Below are 19,026 nucleotides of genomic sequence, written 5' to 3'. Positions count from 1 at the left end.
GCTCTGTCGCCCAGGCTGGAGTGCAGTGGCACGATCTCAGCTCACTGCAAGCTCCGCCTCCCGGGTTCACGCCATTCTCCTACCTCAGTCTCCCCAGTAGCTGGGACTACAGGCGGCCACCACTGCGTCCAGCTAATTTTTTGTATTTTTTAGTAGAGACGGAGTTTCACTGTATTAGCCAGGATAGTCTCAATCTCCTGACCTTGTGAACTACCTGCCTCAGCCTCCTAAAGTGCTGGGATTACAGGCATGAGCAACCGCGCCCTGCCTAAAAATAATTTCTTTAAGCTCAGTTTTATTAAAATTTTTTTCTGGAATCAAAATAGTGGCAAAGGCAGGGGAGAAATAGAAACAAGGAAAATACGTTAAGCTTTTTTTTTTTATGTTTGATAACCTTCTCAACTCTTCCTCTTAGCCTTTTACATTCATGTTTTTTTTGCTTTTATGGAATTTGAAGAAGGGATTTTTTTATAAATTTGAACTAAATTCATTAGCTTAATGTATTTTTTAATCCCAGTGGTGAAAAATGTTTGGTAGATGTGTCAGTGTTTTTTTGCTGTTAGCAAACCATCCCAAAACTTTGTGGCTTAAAACAATATTTATGTGGCTCATAATTCTGTGGTCCATTCTGGTCTCAGGTAGGTCCATGCATGTATTTATGGTCAGCTAACAGCTAGAAGGCTCTGCACTGAGGATTAACTGGCTGTTCACTAGGGCAATAGAAGCAACTGGGCCACATGACTTTTCATGGAGCAGGCCAGCCCAGACTTAAAACACAGGGTAGCAGATTTCCAAGAGAGAGTGAGTAGAATTGTATAATCTCTCAAGGATAGACTCAGAACCAGCATGCCATTTCTGCCACCACATTTTACAGGTCAAAGCAAGTCACGAGGCCAGCTCAGTTAGAAGAGGTACAGAAGTAGACTCCACCTTTTTTTTTTTTTAGACAGGGTCTTGCTGGAGTCTAGCATCACCTAGATTGGAGTATGGTGGTGGGTTTATAGTTTACCACAGCCTGAAACTCCTGGGCTCAAGCTATCCTCCTGGTTCAGCTTCCTAAGTAGCTAGGACTAGCTGCATGCCACCATGACGGGCTAACTTTTAAAAAGTTTTTGTAGAGATAAAGTCTCACTGTATTGCCCAGGCTGGTTTATTCACATATTCCCATTTACAGGCATACCTCAGAGATATTGCAGGTTCTGTTCTAGACCACAGCAATAAAGCAAGTCACACTATTGTTTGATTTCCCAGTACATATAAAAGTTATGTTTATACTATACTGTAGTCTGTTAAGTGTACAATAGCATGATATATATATAAAAAAGTATATACCTTAATTTTAAAATACTTTATTGCTAGAACATCCTAAGGATCATCTGAGCCTTCAGCGAGTCATCATCTTGTTGGGTGGCAGGTCTTCCCTGGATGTTGATGGCTGCTGACTGCCCAGGGTAGTGGTTGCCAAAGGTTAGGGTGACTATGACAATTCCCTAAAATAAGGCAGCAATGTTATTTGCCACATCAGTTGACTCTCCTTTTATGAAAGATTGCCTGCAATGCTGTTTGACAGCATTTTACCCACAGTAGAATCTCTTTCAAAATTGGAGTAAATTCTTGCAAACCTTGCCACTGTTTTATGAAGGAAGTTTATAGAATATTCTAAATCTTTTGTTGTCGTTTCAACAAAGTTCATAGCATCTTCACAAGGAATACAGTTCATTTCAAGAAATCACTTGCTCATCCATAAGAAACAGCTCCTCATCCATTGAAGTTTTATCACAAGCTTGCAGCATGTCAGTCACAATCAGGCTATACTTGTAGTTCTCTTGCTATTGTCACCACGTTTGCATTTATTTCCTCAACTGATGTCTTGAACCCCTCAAGTCACCCCTGAGGGTTAGAATCAACTTCTTCCAAACTCCTGTTAATGTTTTTACCTTCTCCAATCAATCATGAATATTATTTTTGTGTGTGTATTTGTTTGTTTGAGATGGAGTCTCGCTCTGTCACCCAGGCTGGAGTGTAGTGGCATGATCTCACCTCACTGCAACCTCCACCTCCCGGGTTCTAGCAATTCTCCTTCCTCAGCCTCCTGAGTAGCTGGGACTACAGGCACGCACCACCACACTAGGCTAATTTTGTGTATTTTTAGTAGAGACAGGGTTTCACCAGGTAGGCCAGGATTGTCTCGATCTCTTGACCTCATGATGTGCCCGCCTCAGTCTCCCAAAGTGCTTGGATTACAGGCGTGAGCTATGGCATCTGGCCCAATCATGAATATTCTTAATGGCATCTAGAATGCCATTTCTTTCCAGAAGACTTTCAATTACTTTGCCCAGATTTATCATAAGAATCACTACCTGGCAGCTATAGCCTTACGAAATACATTTTTAAAATAATAAGACTTGAAAGTTAAAGTTACTTTAACTTTCTATGCGCTGCAGAATGGATTTTGTGTTAGCAGGCATGAAAACAACATTAGTCTCCTTGCATATCTCCATCAGAGCTCCTGTTTGACCAAGTGCATTATCAATGAGCAATAATCTTTTGAAAGGGATCCTTTCTTTTGAGCAGTAGGTCTCAAAAGTGGGCTTAAAATACTTGGTAAAAGTATGCTATAAATTGATATGCTATCATAAAGCCTTTGTTCTTTCATTTATAGAACAGAGGCAGAATAGGTTTAACATAATTCTTAATGCCCCTAGGATTTTCAGAATGGTAAATGAGCACTGGTTTCAACTTAAAGTTATCAGCCACATTGGCCCCCAACAAGAGAGCCTGTCTTTGAAGCTTTGAAGTTAGGCCTTGACTTCTCCTTTTTAGCTATGAAAGTTCTAGATGGCATCTTCTTCCAATAGAAGCCTGTTTTATCTGCACTGAAAATCTATTATTTAGTGTAGCCACCTTCACCGATCATCTTACCTAGATCTTCTGAATAGCATCTGCAGCTTCTATATCAGCACTTGCTGCTGAACCTTGCACTTTTGTGCTATGGAGGTGGCTTATTTTCTTAAACCTTGTGTACCAATGTCCACTAGCTTCTAACATTTCTTCTGCAGCTTCCCCAACTCTCTTCCTTCACTCTCATAGAACTGAAGAGTTAGGGCTTTGCCCTGGGGGATGTTGTGGGTTGTTTGATCTTTTATCCAGACCACTAAAACTTTTTGCATATCAGCAATAAGGCTGTTTTGCTTTCTTATTATTTGTGTGTTCACTAGAGTGGCATTTTTAATTTATTTATAGAACTTCTTATTTGCATTCACAACTTGGCTAAGAGGCCTAGGTGTTTGTCACAAGAGGCCTAGCTTTTGGTTTATCTTAGCTTTGGACATTCCTACCTCACCAAACTTAATTATTTCTAGCTTTTGATTTAAAGTGAGAGACGTATGACTCTTACTTTCACTTGAAAACTTAGAGGCCATTGTAGGGTTATTAATTGGCCTAATTTCAATACTGTTGTGTCTTAGGGAATAGAGAGGCCTGAGAGGGAGAGAGATGGGAGAACAGCCAGTTGGTGGAGCAGATAGAACACACACATTTAAGTTAACCAATTTATATCAGCGCAGTTCATCGTGCCCCAAAACAATTCCAAGAGTAACATCAAAGATCATTCACAGATTATTATAATGGATATAATAATACTGAGAAAGTCTGAGACACTGGGAGAATTACCAAAATGTAACAGAGACACAAAATGAGCACATGCTTTTAGAAAAATTGCACCAATAGACCTGCTCAATGCAGTTTCCACAAACCTTGAATTTGTAAAAATTGTGGTATCTGTGAAGTACAATACAGTGAAGCTCAATAAATCAAGGTATGCCTGTGCTTTATATCAACTCTAGATTACTGATGATACCTAATACAATGTAAATGTTATGTGAATAGTGGTTTTACTATATCATTTTTAAGTTTGCATTACTTTTTATTATTGTACTTAAAAAAAATTCAATCTATGGTTGGTTGAATCCACAGATGTGAACCCTGTAGATACAGAGGGTCAGCTATATGTGATATGTCCTGTTTTAAATACTTTTCAGCTCATACAATTTTTACTCTTTAGTCTTTTGTTGAAAAGCCTAAGACATTTTATTTTCCAGCTTCTTTCCATTTTATATTCCAGCTTTTTAAAGGTCTACTTTTAAAGTTGATCTTTTCAAATGGGCTTTTATTTGTTTACCCATTTTTATCATTTATCAACTTTTAGTAATGCTTCCAAAACAAATTTGTTTCCAAAACAAATCTAGGTAAGAAATAAAGCTACAGTAGCTGTTTCCTCATTGGACTGACATAGACTGAGCACCTACTTTGTGTCAGGTATATTTCCAAGAGCAGGAGCTCTAACAGAGACCAATTCTAGGAGCCTGCTCTTGTGGAGCTCACATTGCAGAATGAGAAAACAGACATGAAACAAACAAATATACAAGCCAGTTGGTGAGATTAGAGGAGCTATGGGGAAAAAGAAAAGCAGAATTAGGAAGACAAGGAATGTGCAGAGGAAGAGAATGGGGGAAGGATTTGCTTTTTGATATGAAATGGCCTGGGAAGGTCTCTCTGATTAGGGAACCTGAAGAGACTATGGAAGTGGGTCATGAGAGTGTATGAGGGAAGAATGTTGCAGGCAGAGGAAGCCATAGTCCAAAGGCCCCAAACAGGGGCATGCTTGGCATGTTTGAGGAACTGCAAGGATGCCTGTGACACTACAGCAAAGAAAGCAGTGAGGAGTGTGATGGGAGATGAGGTTGAAGGGCTTGTTTGGGATGTGGAGTTGGCGGGTGGGGTGACCACATAGAGTGCGCTGGTGGTTGACAGAGCCAGCTACACATTCTAGTCACTCTGGGAGCTTTGAAAAAATGTCTGGGCCCAATCCCAAAATCTGTTTTAATAGGTCTGGGTTGAAATCTGGTCAAGTCTTTATAAAACATTACCAGAATAAATCTAGTGTGTAGTCAGGGTCTGGTATAGCTTAGTAAAGCATGGCTCTGACTCTGAGTGAGAGGGGAAGCCACTGAAAGATTTTGCACAGAATGACACAGCTTGATCACCCTGGCATGTGCCTCTTCCTCACCCACATTCCCCTCTGGACCTTACAATCATGCCTTAGTATGAAGCTTGGGATCCTGCCTCACCCTTTTAGGGAAGAGAGTGAATGTGACCGAAGCAAGCTCTCTGGGCACTTCACCTGTTCTGCCTCTGCCAGGCTGTCTGGGTAAGTGTCAAGGATGTAATAGAAGGAAAAGAGGAAGACTTCTAGGAACAAGAGCCCCTCCTGTCCTCTTCCAAGACAAGTTGGAGACAGAGCTCTTACCTTTTTCAGTTTGCTTCCAGCAGGCAATCCCTGGGCCTCCCTCCCAGTGTTACCCTATAGTCACAGTATTTACAGATTGATTTAAGAACCAGTAAGTGGTATATGTCACTTCTGCTGATCCCTATGTTGAAAATATTAAAACTCCTGCACATACGTCATATATGTAACCTAGTTCCCCAAACCTTGCAGTCATGCTCTGTTACCATAAAAGATATGCTCAGAAATAATATAAGCCTGCTATCTAAATTGCACCTTTTATCCTTTGAAGTAACAGTATAATGTAGTTGTTCAGAGTGGGAACTCTGAAACTGGCTAATTTGCATCCTGGTTCTAACACTAGCTAGCTGAGTGACAAATCCATTGTGTGCTTCAGACAATGGTGTCAATAAGGCTGTTGTCAGTCTGAATGAGTAGATACATATAAAGTGCTTAGAAAAGTGCATGACACATATTTAGGGCTCAAAAAATCTAAATATTAATGTGTCTATAGTTTCCTTCTTGATTTAATTACCACACAAATGAATCTCTCTTTAATTTTATCAACAGCATAGGAGACTTCTATATGCACAATACGTCTTTTGGTAGCATGTTAGGCACATTCTTCTCTGTTGTTTAATTGCTGAAAACATAAAGATGCTTCATATTAAGTGGAGTAAATTTTAATTGAGAAAAGGAAGGTAATCTCAAAACATTTTTAGAAAACAAACAACCCATTTTATATCATTGCTGTGCAAAAATAATTACTGGCAAAACTCTCTAATTCCTGGCCTTCTCATGGTCAAAAAGAACAGCCACCTCTTTTGGACAAGCTGAGGCTGGGAATGTAAAGAATTAAGAAGTGGACAAGAAATGTTTTCAACATATTTATCTAGAGAACCATCTAGAGAAGTGCCTGCTTTGCCAGCAAAGATGAAAATCTGAGATTTCATTGTGGCCTCCCAAACTGCTCCCCTAGCAGAGGTTACAAGATTTAGTGGATGATGGTGGGGGAGGACGACAACGGGGGAGGTTACACAGTTTCATCCTCACAGGAAAGGGACTACTTGGACTCACATTATTTCTCTAACTTTCTGTATCCATAGAAATGTCTCATCTTTGTTTCATAGGATTCAGAAAGCTAATAAAAACTTACTGGAATATGAAAATATGATGAAATATTTATTGAAAATGCAAATGTGATACTTACAGGTACTAGCAGCCCTAAAGGCACCGGAAAGCTAACGTATCTTTATTCAAGGGGAAGGCTTTACTTCAGAGCTTTATTTGAGCTTAACACCCCACTTCAGTGATATCTAAATAAAAGTGAAATAGAAAATGCCTCTTAGGAAAGAATGCCCTAATTTCAGCATTTCTCTTACATTAATTTAGAGGTCTCATTTTAACATTGCCCACAGGATAAAGTCTAAATTTCTCAGCTGCACAAGCTGACCTCAATCATTTCTGCGTCTTCTTCTACCCCATCTCTACAGTGGCCCTACCTCCATCACTTCTTTTCAGGAGTTAGTGCATCTGAAAGGCACACTCATTTCTCTATATCTTTACTCCTAAAACTGTTCAGTTTTATTTCTGTTGAAATTTTGCATATCCTTCAAAAGTCAGTTCTCTTGGATGATTTTCTCTGATTCCCCAGGTCTGGAATTATAGCTTCCTCCTTTGCTCTCTCAGTCCCTTGTTCTTCATTTATTTCCCTGAGTTAGTTCTGCCCACTGTTTATCATCCTTTTATCGTAATAAACAGTTAGCTCTTTGGGGAAAGAGTACAATATTTCTTAGTCATATGTGTTTGGCATATATATAGTACCACATGTAAACCAGAAACTAAATACCTGTGAAATGAATGAAACACTAAGACCAAAAAACATTTCCAGAACTAGAATGTACTTTTCTCGAAATCCCTGCATGTCATCTCTTTATCTCACAGCCATTTGTACTGCCACCCTTCTTTGTATGTCTTCTATGACAGTCTAATTATGACATTTCTTGCTCAATTAGGAGCATTTACTGCTCCAAGTTGACCCTAGGACAATAATTTGACCTGAATGAGATAAAATTCAATCTTTATGCAATGTCCTTCAAGATCTGACTTATGCCATCAGCAAATCTCATGTCACTCCTCTCCTCTCACTCTGTAACACCCATACGAAATTTCTGTCCCAGAAATGGGTTTTCTATGTGGAATGCCTTGTTTTTCCCTTTTCTTCCTCTTCATCTTCCATTGGCTGGCTACTCATGCACCAGATTCTAGATAAGATGTTGCTCATTTTGGAAATTATCCCTAGCTTCCCACACCATCTCCAGCCCCAGATTAGATAAATTCTGTCTCCTTAGTGATCTAACAGCTAACAGTTAGATATCAGAAAGACTTGGGTCAAGATCTGAAGCTATTGTTAGTAGTAATTTTAGACATTTGCAAATTTTAGCTTATTAAGTCATAGATTTTAGACATTTGCAAACTTTAGCTTATTAAATCATAGATCACTGGGCCCCATCCTCAGAGTCTCTGAATCAGTGGGTCTGGGATGAATCTCCAGAATGTGCTTTTCCGACAGCTTTCTGGATGACACTGATGATGCTATTCTGAGGAGCACAGAGATAACTGATGCTTTCGATAACTTATTCATCTACTTTTGTTTACCCCTGTAAACTTTAGTTTCAGCTTCTGCAAAGTGAGGCTAAAAGGAGTGTTTAAAAATTAGTTGAGATAACGTATGTGAAGGGGTTGACATGAATTAGGGCTCAATGACAGTTAATATTGTTTTTGTTTTATCATTGCTTTCATAACACTGTGTTGAATTCCAAACCGGACAGATCGTGCCAAGTAAGCTGAGAACCCCCAAAAGAACAAAGGTTGGTTTTATTATTATTGTGTCACAGGTGTCTTATGAAGTGTGTTAGTAGTCAGTAAATAAACATACAATGAAGTGAATTCAAATTACAAGCATTCAATAAGTATTTAGTGAAACAAATTTAATGCTTCTTGTAGATAGCCCCTACCTAAAATGTTCCAGATTTCTCCTTTTAGCTCACTTTATTCTTGGTATTCTTGGGACTGTTTTGTTGATTATTTCCTAAATTACTTTTTGGTTATGGTGAGTCAGTCCCCAAGCTTTCCTTTCTAAGAAGATTATACAAGCAACAGAAAGAACTTCTTCCTGTAAAGAACTAGAAATGAATAACCACGTGGGCTATTCATTTGTCTCTGTAGTTTCGGTTTCATACTGAATGAAAGCAGTTGCATAAAAGTATTCCCCTGCCTTCTGTGCTTGAACATATGCCTTTACTTAACAGTGGATATGGGTTAGAAATTAACATGTGAAGAATTTAACTTTCATTTCTTTGCAAATTTATGAAGCCTCCTCTTTGGAAAAGCCTTTCCTATTTTTACTGTCAGTCTATACCCCTTTGACCTCAGAACCTCGTATTTGGTATTCATACATTATTAGTTCGGCAGGTATTTTTTTCACCACCTGCCATGTGGCAAGCACTATGTTTATGGTGGTGATGCCACACTAAAACAAAACCCCTGCTTCACAGAACCTAAAGCATAGCATTTATCGACTTGCACTGTAATTGTTTACTTCTCTGTCTCCTCCCCTGCTAAGTTTCAGCCTCCTGATGGTAGATGCAGTATCTAATTGAACTTTGAGTCTCCCCATCAATGTCTAGTATATGGTAGACATTCATATCTATGGATAATTATTATTTACCTACAGAGACCCTTCATTATACTGGTGTGAGAAATGGAACTGAGCACCAGAGATCATATAATGCTTGTCCTTGAAACAGTTTGGCACGAGCTGTGTATTCTTTGACTTCCAAAGTGTTAGTTTGAATTTTAATTAGGATCAGCCAGTAAAATGTGGGAGATTTTACATAAGAATCCAGATTTCCAGCTTCTCTTGTAAAAGCCCACATTCCTGTATCACACAATGAGCTGAAGCTGTGGCTGGTCCACCTGCTTCTTGAGATGGGGCATGCCTTCTCCATTTCACTACAACCCTTACCATACCCTATCATTTTGCACATGTCGGGGAGGGGCAGGGGGGTGATGTGTGGTGAGGGGAGAATGAAGTTCTTCCAATTCTACATAAATTCACTGAAAGTGTGCGTTCATAAGCTTATAGCAACCTAACTCCCAACATTGTAGATAATAACTTACGTTTTTCCTTCAGTGATGTGGAATGCTAACAAGCATTTGTTTACATTTGAACTATATATCATATTGAGTAAACAATCTAAATTTTGTCTGTTGTTTTTCTGCATTTTCACAGTAGGTTTCTTGTATTTCTCAAATTAAATAATTGCCAGCTACATTCTACTGTAATGTGTATCCTAGTCCAAAATAAAAATATATCTAAATCTATCTAGTTTAGGATTCTTTTCCTCCCTTCATGATTACTGAACTAATTCTTTTATTTGTCTTGGTTTTGTCATTTGAGACTAGAATACTTAAAACATAAAATTGAATTAAAATTATAGTTTATCCAACTAAATATATTCGTGCTTTGTTTCAGTTATCCTTAAAAAGAAGAGGAAGCAAAGATTTGCCAAAATCTGAAAAAAAGGCTCAACAGACTCCCACAGAGGTATGTGGAAATAACATTTCAACTAGTACATCAAGTACCTCTAAGTGTATATAATAATAAGCTACATTTATAAATAGATATAATGTCCAGATAAACTTATGGAAAACAAAGTCAAATTTGCATATCAATTATGTAGTCGTGGATACAGGCAGTATAAATCAGAATGTTTACTAATAAAGCCAGCCGTAGTATCCCTATTATAATTGCTTTACATTGTAAGCACACAGAAAAATGTCATTCGTACTTTATACGCTGCTGTATTTGAGAACTATACTCATGATGCTAATCTTGTCCTTTTATAATTAATAAGGTCAATAGAAAGGCTGTTCCTATAGTGTCAGGAGAAAGTAAAGAAAGGAATGTTGCAGAGGGAAGTCAGAAGGGAGAGAAAGGCTCATTATATCTTTAGAGAGCCCTGGAATGAAGTAATTCTCCATACCAGTGATTGGAGAAGCCAAATAAAGGAGACAAAGGAATAAAAATGAAAGATGTACTCAACATGGGCTTGCTAAAAACCTTAGAAACACAGCCACAGTAAAGACTAGCTCTGCTTCCAAGGTAAAAAGAGGTGCCAATGGTTGTAATGAAGAAGATTTTAAAATGGAAGGGGAAACGTGGGATAAAAGTGACACTATTGTTAAGGAAAGGGATCCCGATCCAGACCCCAAGAGAGGGTTCTTAGATCTCAAGCAAGAAAAAATTCAGGGCGAGCCCATACAGTAAAGTGAAAACAAGTTTATTAGGAAAATAAAGGAAGAAAAGAATGGCTACTCCATAGACAGAGCAGCCCTGAGGGCTGCTGCTGGTTACCCATTTTATGGTTATTTCTTGATGATACGCTAAACAAGGGTGGATTATTCATGCCTCCCCTTTTTAGACCATATAGGATAACTTCCTGATGTTGTCATGGCATTTGTAAATTGTCATGGCACTGATGGGATTGTAGCAGTGAAGATGACCAGAGGTCACTCTTGTGGCCATCTTGGTTTTGGTGAGTTTTAGCTGGCGTTTTTAGTGGAACGCGTTTTATCAGCAAGGTCTTTATGACCTGTATCTTGTGGCGACCTCATATCTCATCCTGTGACTCAGAATCCTTAACTATCTGGGAATGCAACCCAGTAGGTTTCAGCCTCATTTTACCCAACTCCTATTCAAGATGTAGTTGTTCTGGGTCACATGTCTTTGATATTACGACTCTCCAAAAGCACTTGGCTAGATATTAACCTTTAAACTATGTCCATTGGATTCTATGGTACTGTAGTATACTTTTATGATTACAAGGTTTTTTTCACATTCGATAGATAATTTAACTAAAGTGATTTTAAATATTCAAAATTTGAAAAAGTTGATCTCAGACATTTTTTAAAGCATAACATGTTAACTGTATATTATTTTCCTTTTTCCTCTCTGTACCTGCTGTGTTCCTGCTCTGTTTTCTCCTGGTACTTGCACCAGAATGTGTATAGACCTCAGCACTTTTAGAATCCCAGAGAGTCTCACAGCCAAGACCATGATATCATTTTTTTGTACCTTTCTCTCTGTTCCGTTAGTAAGTCCAAATATACTCTGTCACTACAGCTTTTCCACTCTGTCTTTGCTGTCACTTTATTCAACTTACTCTAAATATTTTGTTGTGAATCATTTCACGTGTTGCCATGAATCTTCTTTCCTACCTTGTTTATGGAGTAGACACTGTATCTACATTTGTCCTATTCTTACACTTTCTGCGTTAAAAGTTTATTTATTCTTTTCAACCATAGTCTCTGATGCAGGAATTCTTAACTGTTTAATCTTGGCTTTATGGACCTCCACTCGCTATGCATGTGGGCAACTTTCTGCAAAAACATCCACAACTTTAATCAGTTTCTCAGTGAGGCCTGGGACCTTACAAAAGTCAGGATGCCATGCAATCCACCAGTTTGCCCAGTTCACCCAGTTTTCATGGGCAAAAACTTCCTTATTTATATATACTGCAGCATTTGAAGTTTCTGCTATCATTTCCAACACATTTATTTTCAGAGCTTATGACCTGTCACTTTTCAAAAACCTACCCCAGGAGATGGATCAGGCTGTCTCCGATGGGATATCTCAATTATCAAATGGTCCATTTTTACAAAATTATAACGCGATTCCAATGTTCAGTCAAGATTGCAAGCCATCGATCCACATATTTGTATTACTGAAAATATACCATTCTATTGTAATTCTTGTTTATGCATTCATCTCTCCTACTTAGCCAGGGCATTTTTGTAGACAGGACTCATCTTATTCAGCTTTGAATCATCTGTGTCTAGTGATTGGCACTCTGCACATGTTCAATACATGCTTTAAAATATTCCCATGTCTCCTTTTTCTATGTTAAACCACACAAAATTGCCAACAATGGCAATTGCATATGGTCCAAACCTCTATTATTCATTTAGCTTTGTATTTCATTTTGTTAATTTGCTTCAGCATCTTTGATCTCTTCCTCACATGTTCCTCCAGCAGCACAGTGACTTTATTTACAGAGAATTTATATTGCACGGCAATTAAGAACTGTATCTCTAGGGCCAGGTTGCCTAGGTTGAAGTCTATGGCATCTATCGACTGTATGAACTTGGGTCCATTACTTATTCTTTTTGTGCCTCTATTTCCTCATGTATAAAATGGGAATCATAATAGAGAGTTGTTGCACAGACTAAACGAGTTAATATATGTAATCAATTAGAATGCAATTTAGTTTCTAGCAGTGGCTCTTAAAGTCAAAGCCAGGCTTAGCTCATTTATTACTGGCCTTCATCATATCTTTATGTTCACTTCTTCACATGTAATTTGCATCTTAAATTGAATGAGTCTTTAACATACACAAAAATAACAAATAACTTGCTTCACACCTCAGAGCATTTTAATTTTTCTTGCCTACTGTTCACTGTGGGAAATAGGAGCAAGTATTTACTGCTCAATTACTGTAGACCAGGCACTTTGCATGCAATCTCCTGTCTTTTTCGATAATTATGTATGATATTTCTAGCCAAGTTTCCAATGCAGCCTACAATAGTTGGGTTACAAGATGAGGATGCAAGGCATATTGGCATACAGGGTTGTAAACTCTTGGCATTGCAGAAACTGCACATTTTGTATCTTGAAAAGATTTATTTTTAAATAAATAAAATAATTACCATGCCCATTAGCCCTTGATGCAATTCCTTCCCTCATAATGCCTCTATTACATGCAGTCTTTGTCCAAGTGTTAAAATAATTGTTGTTTTCATTCCTTTGGGCAGGAGAGCTTACATACACACTCATCAGATATTCTCTTTTTTATTTGGTTAATATAACCCATTGAAGTGTTATTCTGCTTCAGTTTGTGCCTTGTATCACAACCACTGCTGTTTTGGTTAGACTCAATTTGCAGTATATGCCAACTATACTAGCAAATAAAGGCCTTGCCTTGCAATCAAGGACTTCCACCACACATGCAACCCTACCTGGCTTCCCAGTCTCATCTACTCTTGCATGTCAAATAAAACCTAGCCTATATAAAAGCATATTTGACATTGTTGATCACGTTTCTGTTCAAATATTGCTCTAATTATTGGCCTACATGACCTTAGATTTCCCCTCCCAAACCTCTGACCTGTCTCCCTTCCTTTTTTTTTTAGATTTTTTTTAGATGGAGTCTCACTCTATCACTCCATCACCCAGGCTGGAGTGCAGTGGTGCAATCTCAGCTTACTGCAACCTCCACCTCCCAGGTTTAAGCAATTCTCCTGCCTCAGTCTCCTGAGCAGCTGGGACTACAGGTGCATGCCACTATCCCAGCTAATTTTTGTATTTTTAAGAAAGACGGGGTTTCACCATATTGGCCAGGCTGGTCTCGAGCTCCTGACCTCGTGATCCACCCACCTCAGCCTCCCAAAGTGCTGGGATTAGAGGCATGAGCCACTGCCTCCAGCCATCTGTATCCCTTTCTTTTCTTCTTCTCATTGGTTGTGTCTGTGACCATTATGATAGGTTCAACCATCACCTCTATGCATCTCATCCACACGTCCTCACTTCTAGACCTGAGCTCTAAGTGCCAAGATGTAATCTTAGTAATCTAATCATGAGCCTGACATTCTACATGACTGTTGATGGATGTTTCCACCCCGTGTCACTCCACCAGAACACCTCACAGACAGCATTCTTAAAACCTTAAACCCATATTCTTCACACAAAACCATTTCCATTTCTCCTTTTGTACTTTTCAATTTGGTTAATGACTGGGCTTTGAGGTTGTCCTGAGAATGTCATGAGAATGTATGAGAAGAACTTCTGTCAGTTTCATTCCACTATCCTTTCAGCAGGCAGAACCAACATTATCCATTTTAGACTGATGGGAGTACATCCTATTTTAAAAGTGATTTAAATGGAATGCTCCTCTTTGTTCATTCTCTATCCTTGCTATTGGCCATACAATCCAATGAGACCCCCTCAACTTAAAAATTCAGGGTCATCTTTGATTCCTCTGCTGATGTGATCCAAAACATTGTAACATATCCTTGGTCTCATCCTCACTAAATTAGTGGGAGGGTCCCAGCACATAGTATAATATATTGTAGGCAGCTTCTCTCTTCCCTTGTGAAATGAGTTCTTCCATCAAAGCTTTCCATGACATACCCTCTTCTCCTCCTCTCTGGATGCTACTAAGGCTGTCTCATCTCTCCTGGTAGTCCTTCTCTTCTTTCTTCTAAACCTCTTCTAGAGGAAAGTGTACAAGACAACGCATCTTATTTCTTTGCTTTTACCACATTGCTCTATTTTTTTTTCTATTATGCTTCTTTTCTAGAGGCAGCATGTGCAGTGGAAGGAATATGAGTTTGGGACTCAGCCAGAATATAGACTGTGCTCTGTCACTTATTAACTTGTGCACTGCAATATTAATAAATCTCTCCCATCGGTAAAGGGGAGATCGCATCACCTATCTTGAAGGGCTGATATAAGGATTCAATACTATATGGAATGTAATGTTCAGGTTCTGCACACCCAGCAGCTCTCAAACCCTTCATATTCCCATTAGTAGATAGGAAGACAGGAGATCTATGCCCTGTTCTCCATCTCTTCCATCTCAAAGGCTCTGTCTGGTATTTACTGAGCGTCTCTGGCAGAAGCTCATTATTCTCCTCACCTTCTCACCAGTGGTTGCTCCTTTTTTACCAGAATGCATCTCAACCACAGATGACTAAGTACTAGGTAAGGAAAGAATTTTTATTTTCATTTTTTAAATGAAGAAACCAAAGTTCACAGAAGTTACATGATTGGCTCAATATACATACTTAAAAGAGAATTTTGAGAAATTGTCCTTGGGAGAAATGCCCGTAGACATAATAACATGCTTCGGTAATATCCCTCAGAGAAAGATTTCCACTAGTCCTTTTGTACTTTTCAGTTTAGTTAATGACTGGGCTCTGAGGTTGTCATAAGAATGTGTGAGAAGAACTTCTATAGTTCCACTATCCTTTCGCCAGGCTGCACCAGCTTTATCCATTTCAGACTCATGGAAGTACATCCTATTTAAAATGTGATCTCGATGGAAAAACTAACAGTTTCTCCTTGGATGGACCATTCCAGTGTCAAACTTTCCTGACTTACAGGCCTCTAAAACAATTCTCCTTTGAATAAAAACAGGGGACAGATTATTCTAAGTGACACAGAAATCAAGAGCCTGAGCATTAGTTTCAGACAGAACTGGATTCAAATTTCACCTTTGTCCTTTGCTATTCATTAGCTGTGTAACCTTCAAAGAGTTACTGAACATCTTTAAATCAGGAACTTTAATACCTACTCCTAAATTTACTCTGAATATTAAATTAGGTTCATATTTGTAAAACACTTTTCAGCACTTGGCTCAGTGTGACAAAAAAGTGGCAGCGAATGCAAAGGAACCACATGCTCCTTGAACAGATTTTATATTTATTACTGCAATAATGAAACAACAAAAAAAGAAACACTGCTGAAATGATCACCAAACAGTTGTATGCAGTTAAAACATATAATAATCTCTGAATAGTGATAACCACAGTTTGTCTCTTTTCATATTCCTTTTCCTTTTTGCTTCCAGGATGTAACATTGTTCTAATCTTTAATTTGCCAAAGAATTGAAGTGATCTGAAGAAAATACTCAGTGTCTGCTTCTGTTTCTCTGTCATTAAATCTGTATTGCAAGAAAAGAAATTATTTTCCAGGTGTCCTCTTTTGGTTGTTTCCTTGATTTACATAAAAATGATGTCCTATCCTTGTCCCTCTTTTCCCCCAAATGAGGAGGACAATGAAGATCTGAAGTGCCAGCTGCAGTTCGTTAAGGAAGAAGCCGCTTTGATGAGAAAGAAAATGGCCAAGATTGATAAAGAAAAGGACAGATTTGAACACGAGCTTCAGAAGTACAGATCCTTTTACGGGGATCTGGACAGTCCTTTGCCCAAAGGAGAAGCTGGAGGCCCTCCCAGCACCAGGGAGGCCGAGCTCAAGCTACGGCTAAGGCTGGTGGAGGAAGAAGCCAACATCCTGGGCAGGAAAATCGTCGAACTGGAGGTGGAGAACAGAGGCCTAAAGGCGGAACTGGACGACCTTAGGGGTGATGATTTCAACGGCTCCGCCAACCCGCTCATGAGGGAGCAGAGCGAATCCCTGTCGGAGCTGCGGCAGCACCTGCAGCTGGTGGAAGACGAGACGGAGCTGCTGCGGAGGAACGTGGCCGACCTGGAGGAGCAGAACAAGCGCATCACTGCGGAGCTCAACAAGTACAAGTACAAGTCCGGCGGTCACGACAGCGCGCGGCACCACGACAACGCGAAGACGGAGGCCCTGCAGGAGGAGCTGAAGGCAGCGCGCCTGCAGATCAACGAGCTCAGCGGCAAGGTCATGCAGCTGCAGTACGAGAATCGCGTGCTTATGTCCAACATGCAGCGCTACGACCTGGCCTCGCACCTGGGCATCCGCGGTAGCCCCCGCGACAGCGACGCCGAGAGCGACGCGGGCAAGAAGGAGAGCGACGACGACTCGCGGCCGCCGCACCGCAAGCGCGAAGGGCCCATCGGTGGCGAGAGCGACTCGGAGGAGGTGCGCAACATCCGCTGCCTCACGCCCACGCGCTCCTTCTACCCGGCGCCCGGGCCCTGGCCCAAGAGCTTCTCCGATCGGCAGCAGATGAAGGACATCCGGTCGGAGGCCGAGCGCCTGGGCAAGACCATCGACCGGCTCATCGCCGACACGAGCACCATCATCACCGAGGCGCGCATCTACGTGGCCAACGGGGACCTGTTCGGACTCATGGACGAGGAGGACGACGGCAGCCGCATCCGCGAGCACGAGCTGCTCTACCGTATCAACGCGCAGATGAAGGCCTTCCGCAAGGAGCTGCAGACCTTCATTGACCGTCTCGAGGTGCCCAAGTCTGCGGACGACCGCGGCGCCGAGGAGCCCATTTCCGTGAGTCAGGTACAGTTCTGCCTATTGCGAGCCACGGCGGTGGCCAGGCTGGCCCGCGGAGCCGCGTCCCAGGGGGGCGTCTCGGCGCCCGGACTGCCGCGCCCCGCTTGAGGGAAGCCCCGGCTCAGGGCCGCACTGGGGCCTGAAACCCCCCGCCGGTCCACCCGTTCTTCCACACTGTACTGCAGGGCTGAGGTTTTTGTGAGTCCATCATGTAGTCATCATTTCTTCCTGTGTTTTGTTTAAAAGGAAAACTTAACACCATTCATTACCCTCAATTTTTGTGGAAACAGTAAAGGATTTTGAGATTTTGAGGCACATTATTATTTTAGAAGGTCAATATTTTTCTGTTACTCTGCTAGCAGATGAACTGCAAGATGGTCCTGAATAGGAATATTTAGCTGCTGATTTGTGGTTTTCGAGTCAAGATCCATATTGAGTTTAGGATTTTAAAAAAATGACTAGACTGGTAGACCGAGGAGGGCGGATCGCTTGAGCTCAGGAGTTTGAGTCCAGCCTGGTCAGCAAGGCGAGATTCGTCTCTCCAAAACACGAAAAATTAGACGGGTGTGGTGGCATGCACCTGTAATCCAAGCTACTCCGGAGGCTGAAGTGGGAGGATCTCCTGAGCCCAGGCAGATGGAGACTGCAGTGAGTGGTGATTGCACTACTGCACTCCAGCCTGGGCTAGAGTGAAACCTTGTCTCAAAAGAAAGAAAAAAGCTAAAACAGAATTGATGGCCGGTCACTGTGGCTCATGCCTGTAATCCCAGAGTCTGAGGAGGGCGGGAGGTCAGAAGTTGGAGACCAGCCTGGCCAACATGGTGAAACCCCGTGTATACTAAAAATATAAAAGTTAGCCTGGTGTGGTGGCGCACTCCTGTAATCCCAGCTACTCGGAAGGCTGAAGCGGGAGAATCGCTTGAACCCGGGAGAGGGAGGTTGCAGTGAGCCAAGATTGCACCACTGCACTCTAGCCTCGGTGAGAGAGGGAGACTCTGTCTCAATAAAAAAATAATAATAATAATTTAATTAAATAAAACAGAACTGATGGATAACTATTGGTAAATGTAGAAACCAGTGGTAAAGGGACATGATTTTGTGTCTGCAGCCCCTGGAAAGGAGCAAATGAAAGCCACTTTTTTTTTTTTACCATAAGTTTAAATAACATGATCATTATTTCCAGAGAAAAATCACTCTCAGTTGTATAGTGGAGAATCTCAGTACTGGGGAAGGAGTCTATACGGTAGCTTGAAGGCAACACTACTTCAGAGAAATAGTAATAACTATTCCAGAACAGGGAAAACCAGCATTTTTCCTCCATCCTGATTTGTAGAGGCACACCGGATGAATTGGACTGAGCTGCTTTGGCCAGGTATGGTGGCCATTTAAAGACCAATGCATTTTATCAGAATTAACCACATGAAAGATAATTTATGAAACAAAACAGGCAATGCTGTTTCCTCTGGCAAGCCTGGTGTCCTGTATCCATTGGAGAATCCACGGAAGTACAACAGCATGCATGGCTTTTAAGACACGCAAGACATTTAAAAGCCAGTTTATGTACAGAAGCATGATTTTAGATTAACTGCCTGTTGGTACAGCTAGAAAAATTGCAACCCTATCGCTTATTTATCTTGCATGTTGCTCCGCTTTGCTATGAAAAATACCGTTTTATGATAAA

The 19,026-nt window shown here is 40.6% G+C and overlaps 2 protein-coding genes across 3 annotated transcripts in view; both read left to right on the top strand.

Annotated features, from left to right (window-relative positions):
• The window catches only part of MTCL3 (MTCL family member 3), a 50,229-nt gene that overhangs the window by 30,746 nt on the left and 457 nt on the right, over positions 1-19,026 (top strand). Inside the window, exons 5-6 of the mRNA XM_017879641.1 lie at positions 9,822-9,893; positions 16,176-17,351. Coding sequence (XP_017735130.1) covers positions 9,822-9,893; positions 16,176-17,351 — 1,248 coding nt within the window. The remainder of the gene's footprint in view (positions 1-9,821; positions 9,894-16,175; positions 17,352-19,026) is intronic.
• The window catches only part of KIAA0408 (KIAA0408 ortholog), a 35,214-nt gene continuing 33,117 nt past the window's right edge, over positions 16,930-19,026 (top strand). Inside the window, exon 1 of one of the 2 annotated variants that reach the window (XM_017879612.1) lies at positions 16,930-17,342. The gene's annotated coding sequence lies outside the window, so the exon portion shown is untranslated. Of the gene's footprint in view, positions 17,352-19,026 lie in introns of both variants that reach the window. The other variant, XM_017879604.1, reaches the window with a different exon arrangement.

Source organism: Rhinopithecus bieti, unplaced genomic scaffold (genome assembly GCF_001698545.2).
Source record: "Rhinopithecus bieti isolate Rb0 unplaced genomic scaffold, ASM169854v2 scaffold_19, whole genome shotgun sequence".
In the NCBI taxonomy this organism is placed as follows: Eukaryota; Metazoa; Chordata; class Mammalia; order Primates; family Cercopithecidae; genus Rhinopithecus; species Rhinopithecus bieti.
Note: the sequence above shows the minus strand (reverse complement) of the source record. Positions and strands in the feature narration are given on the sequence as shown.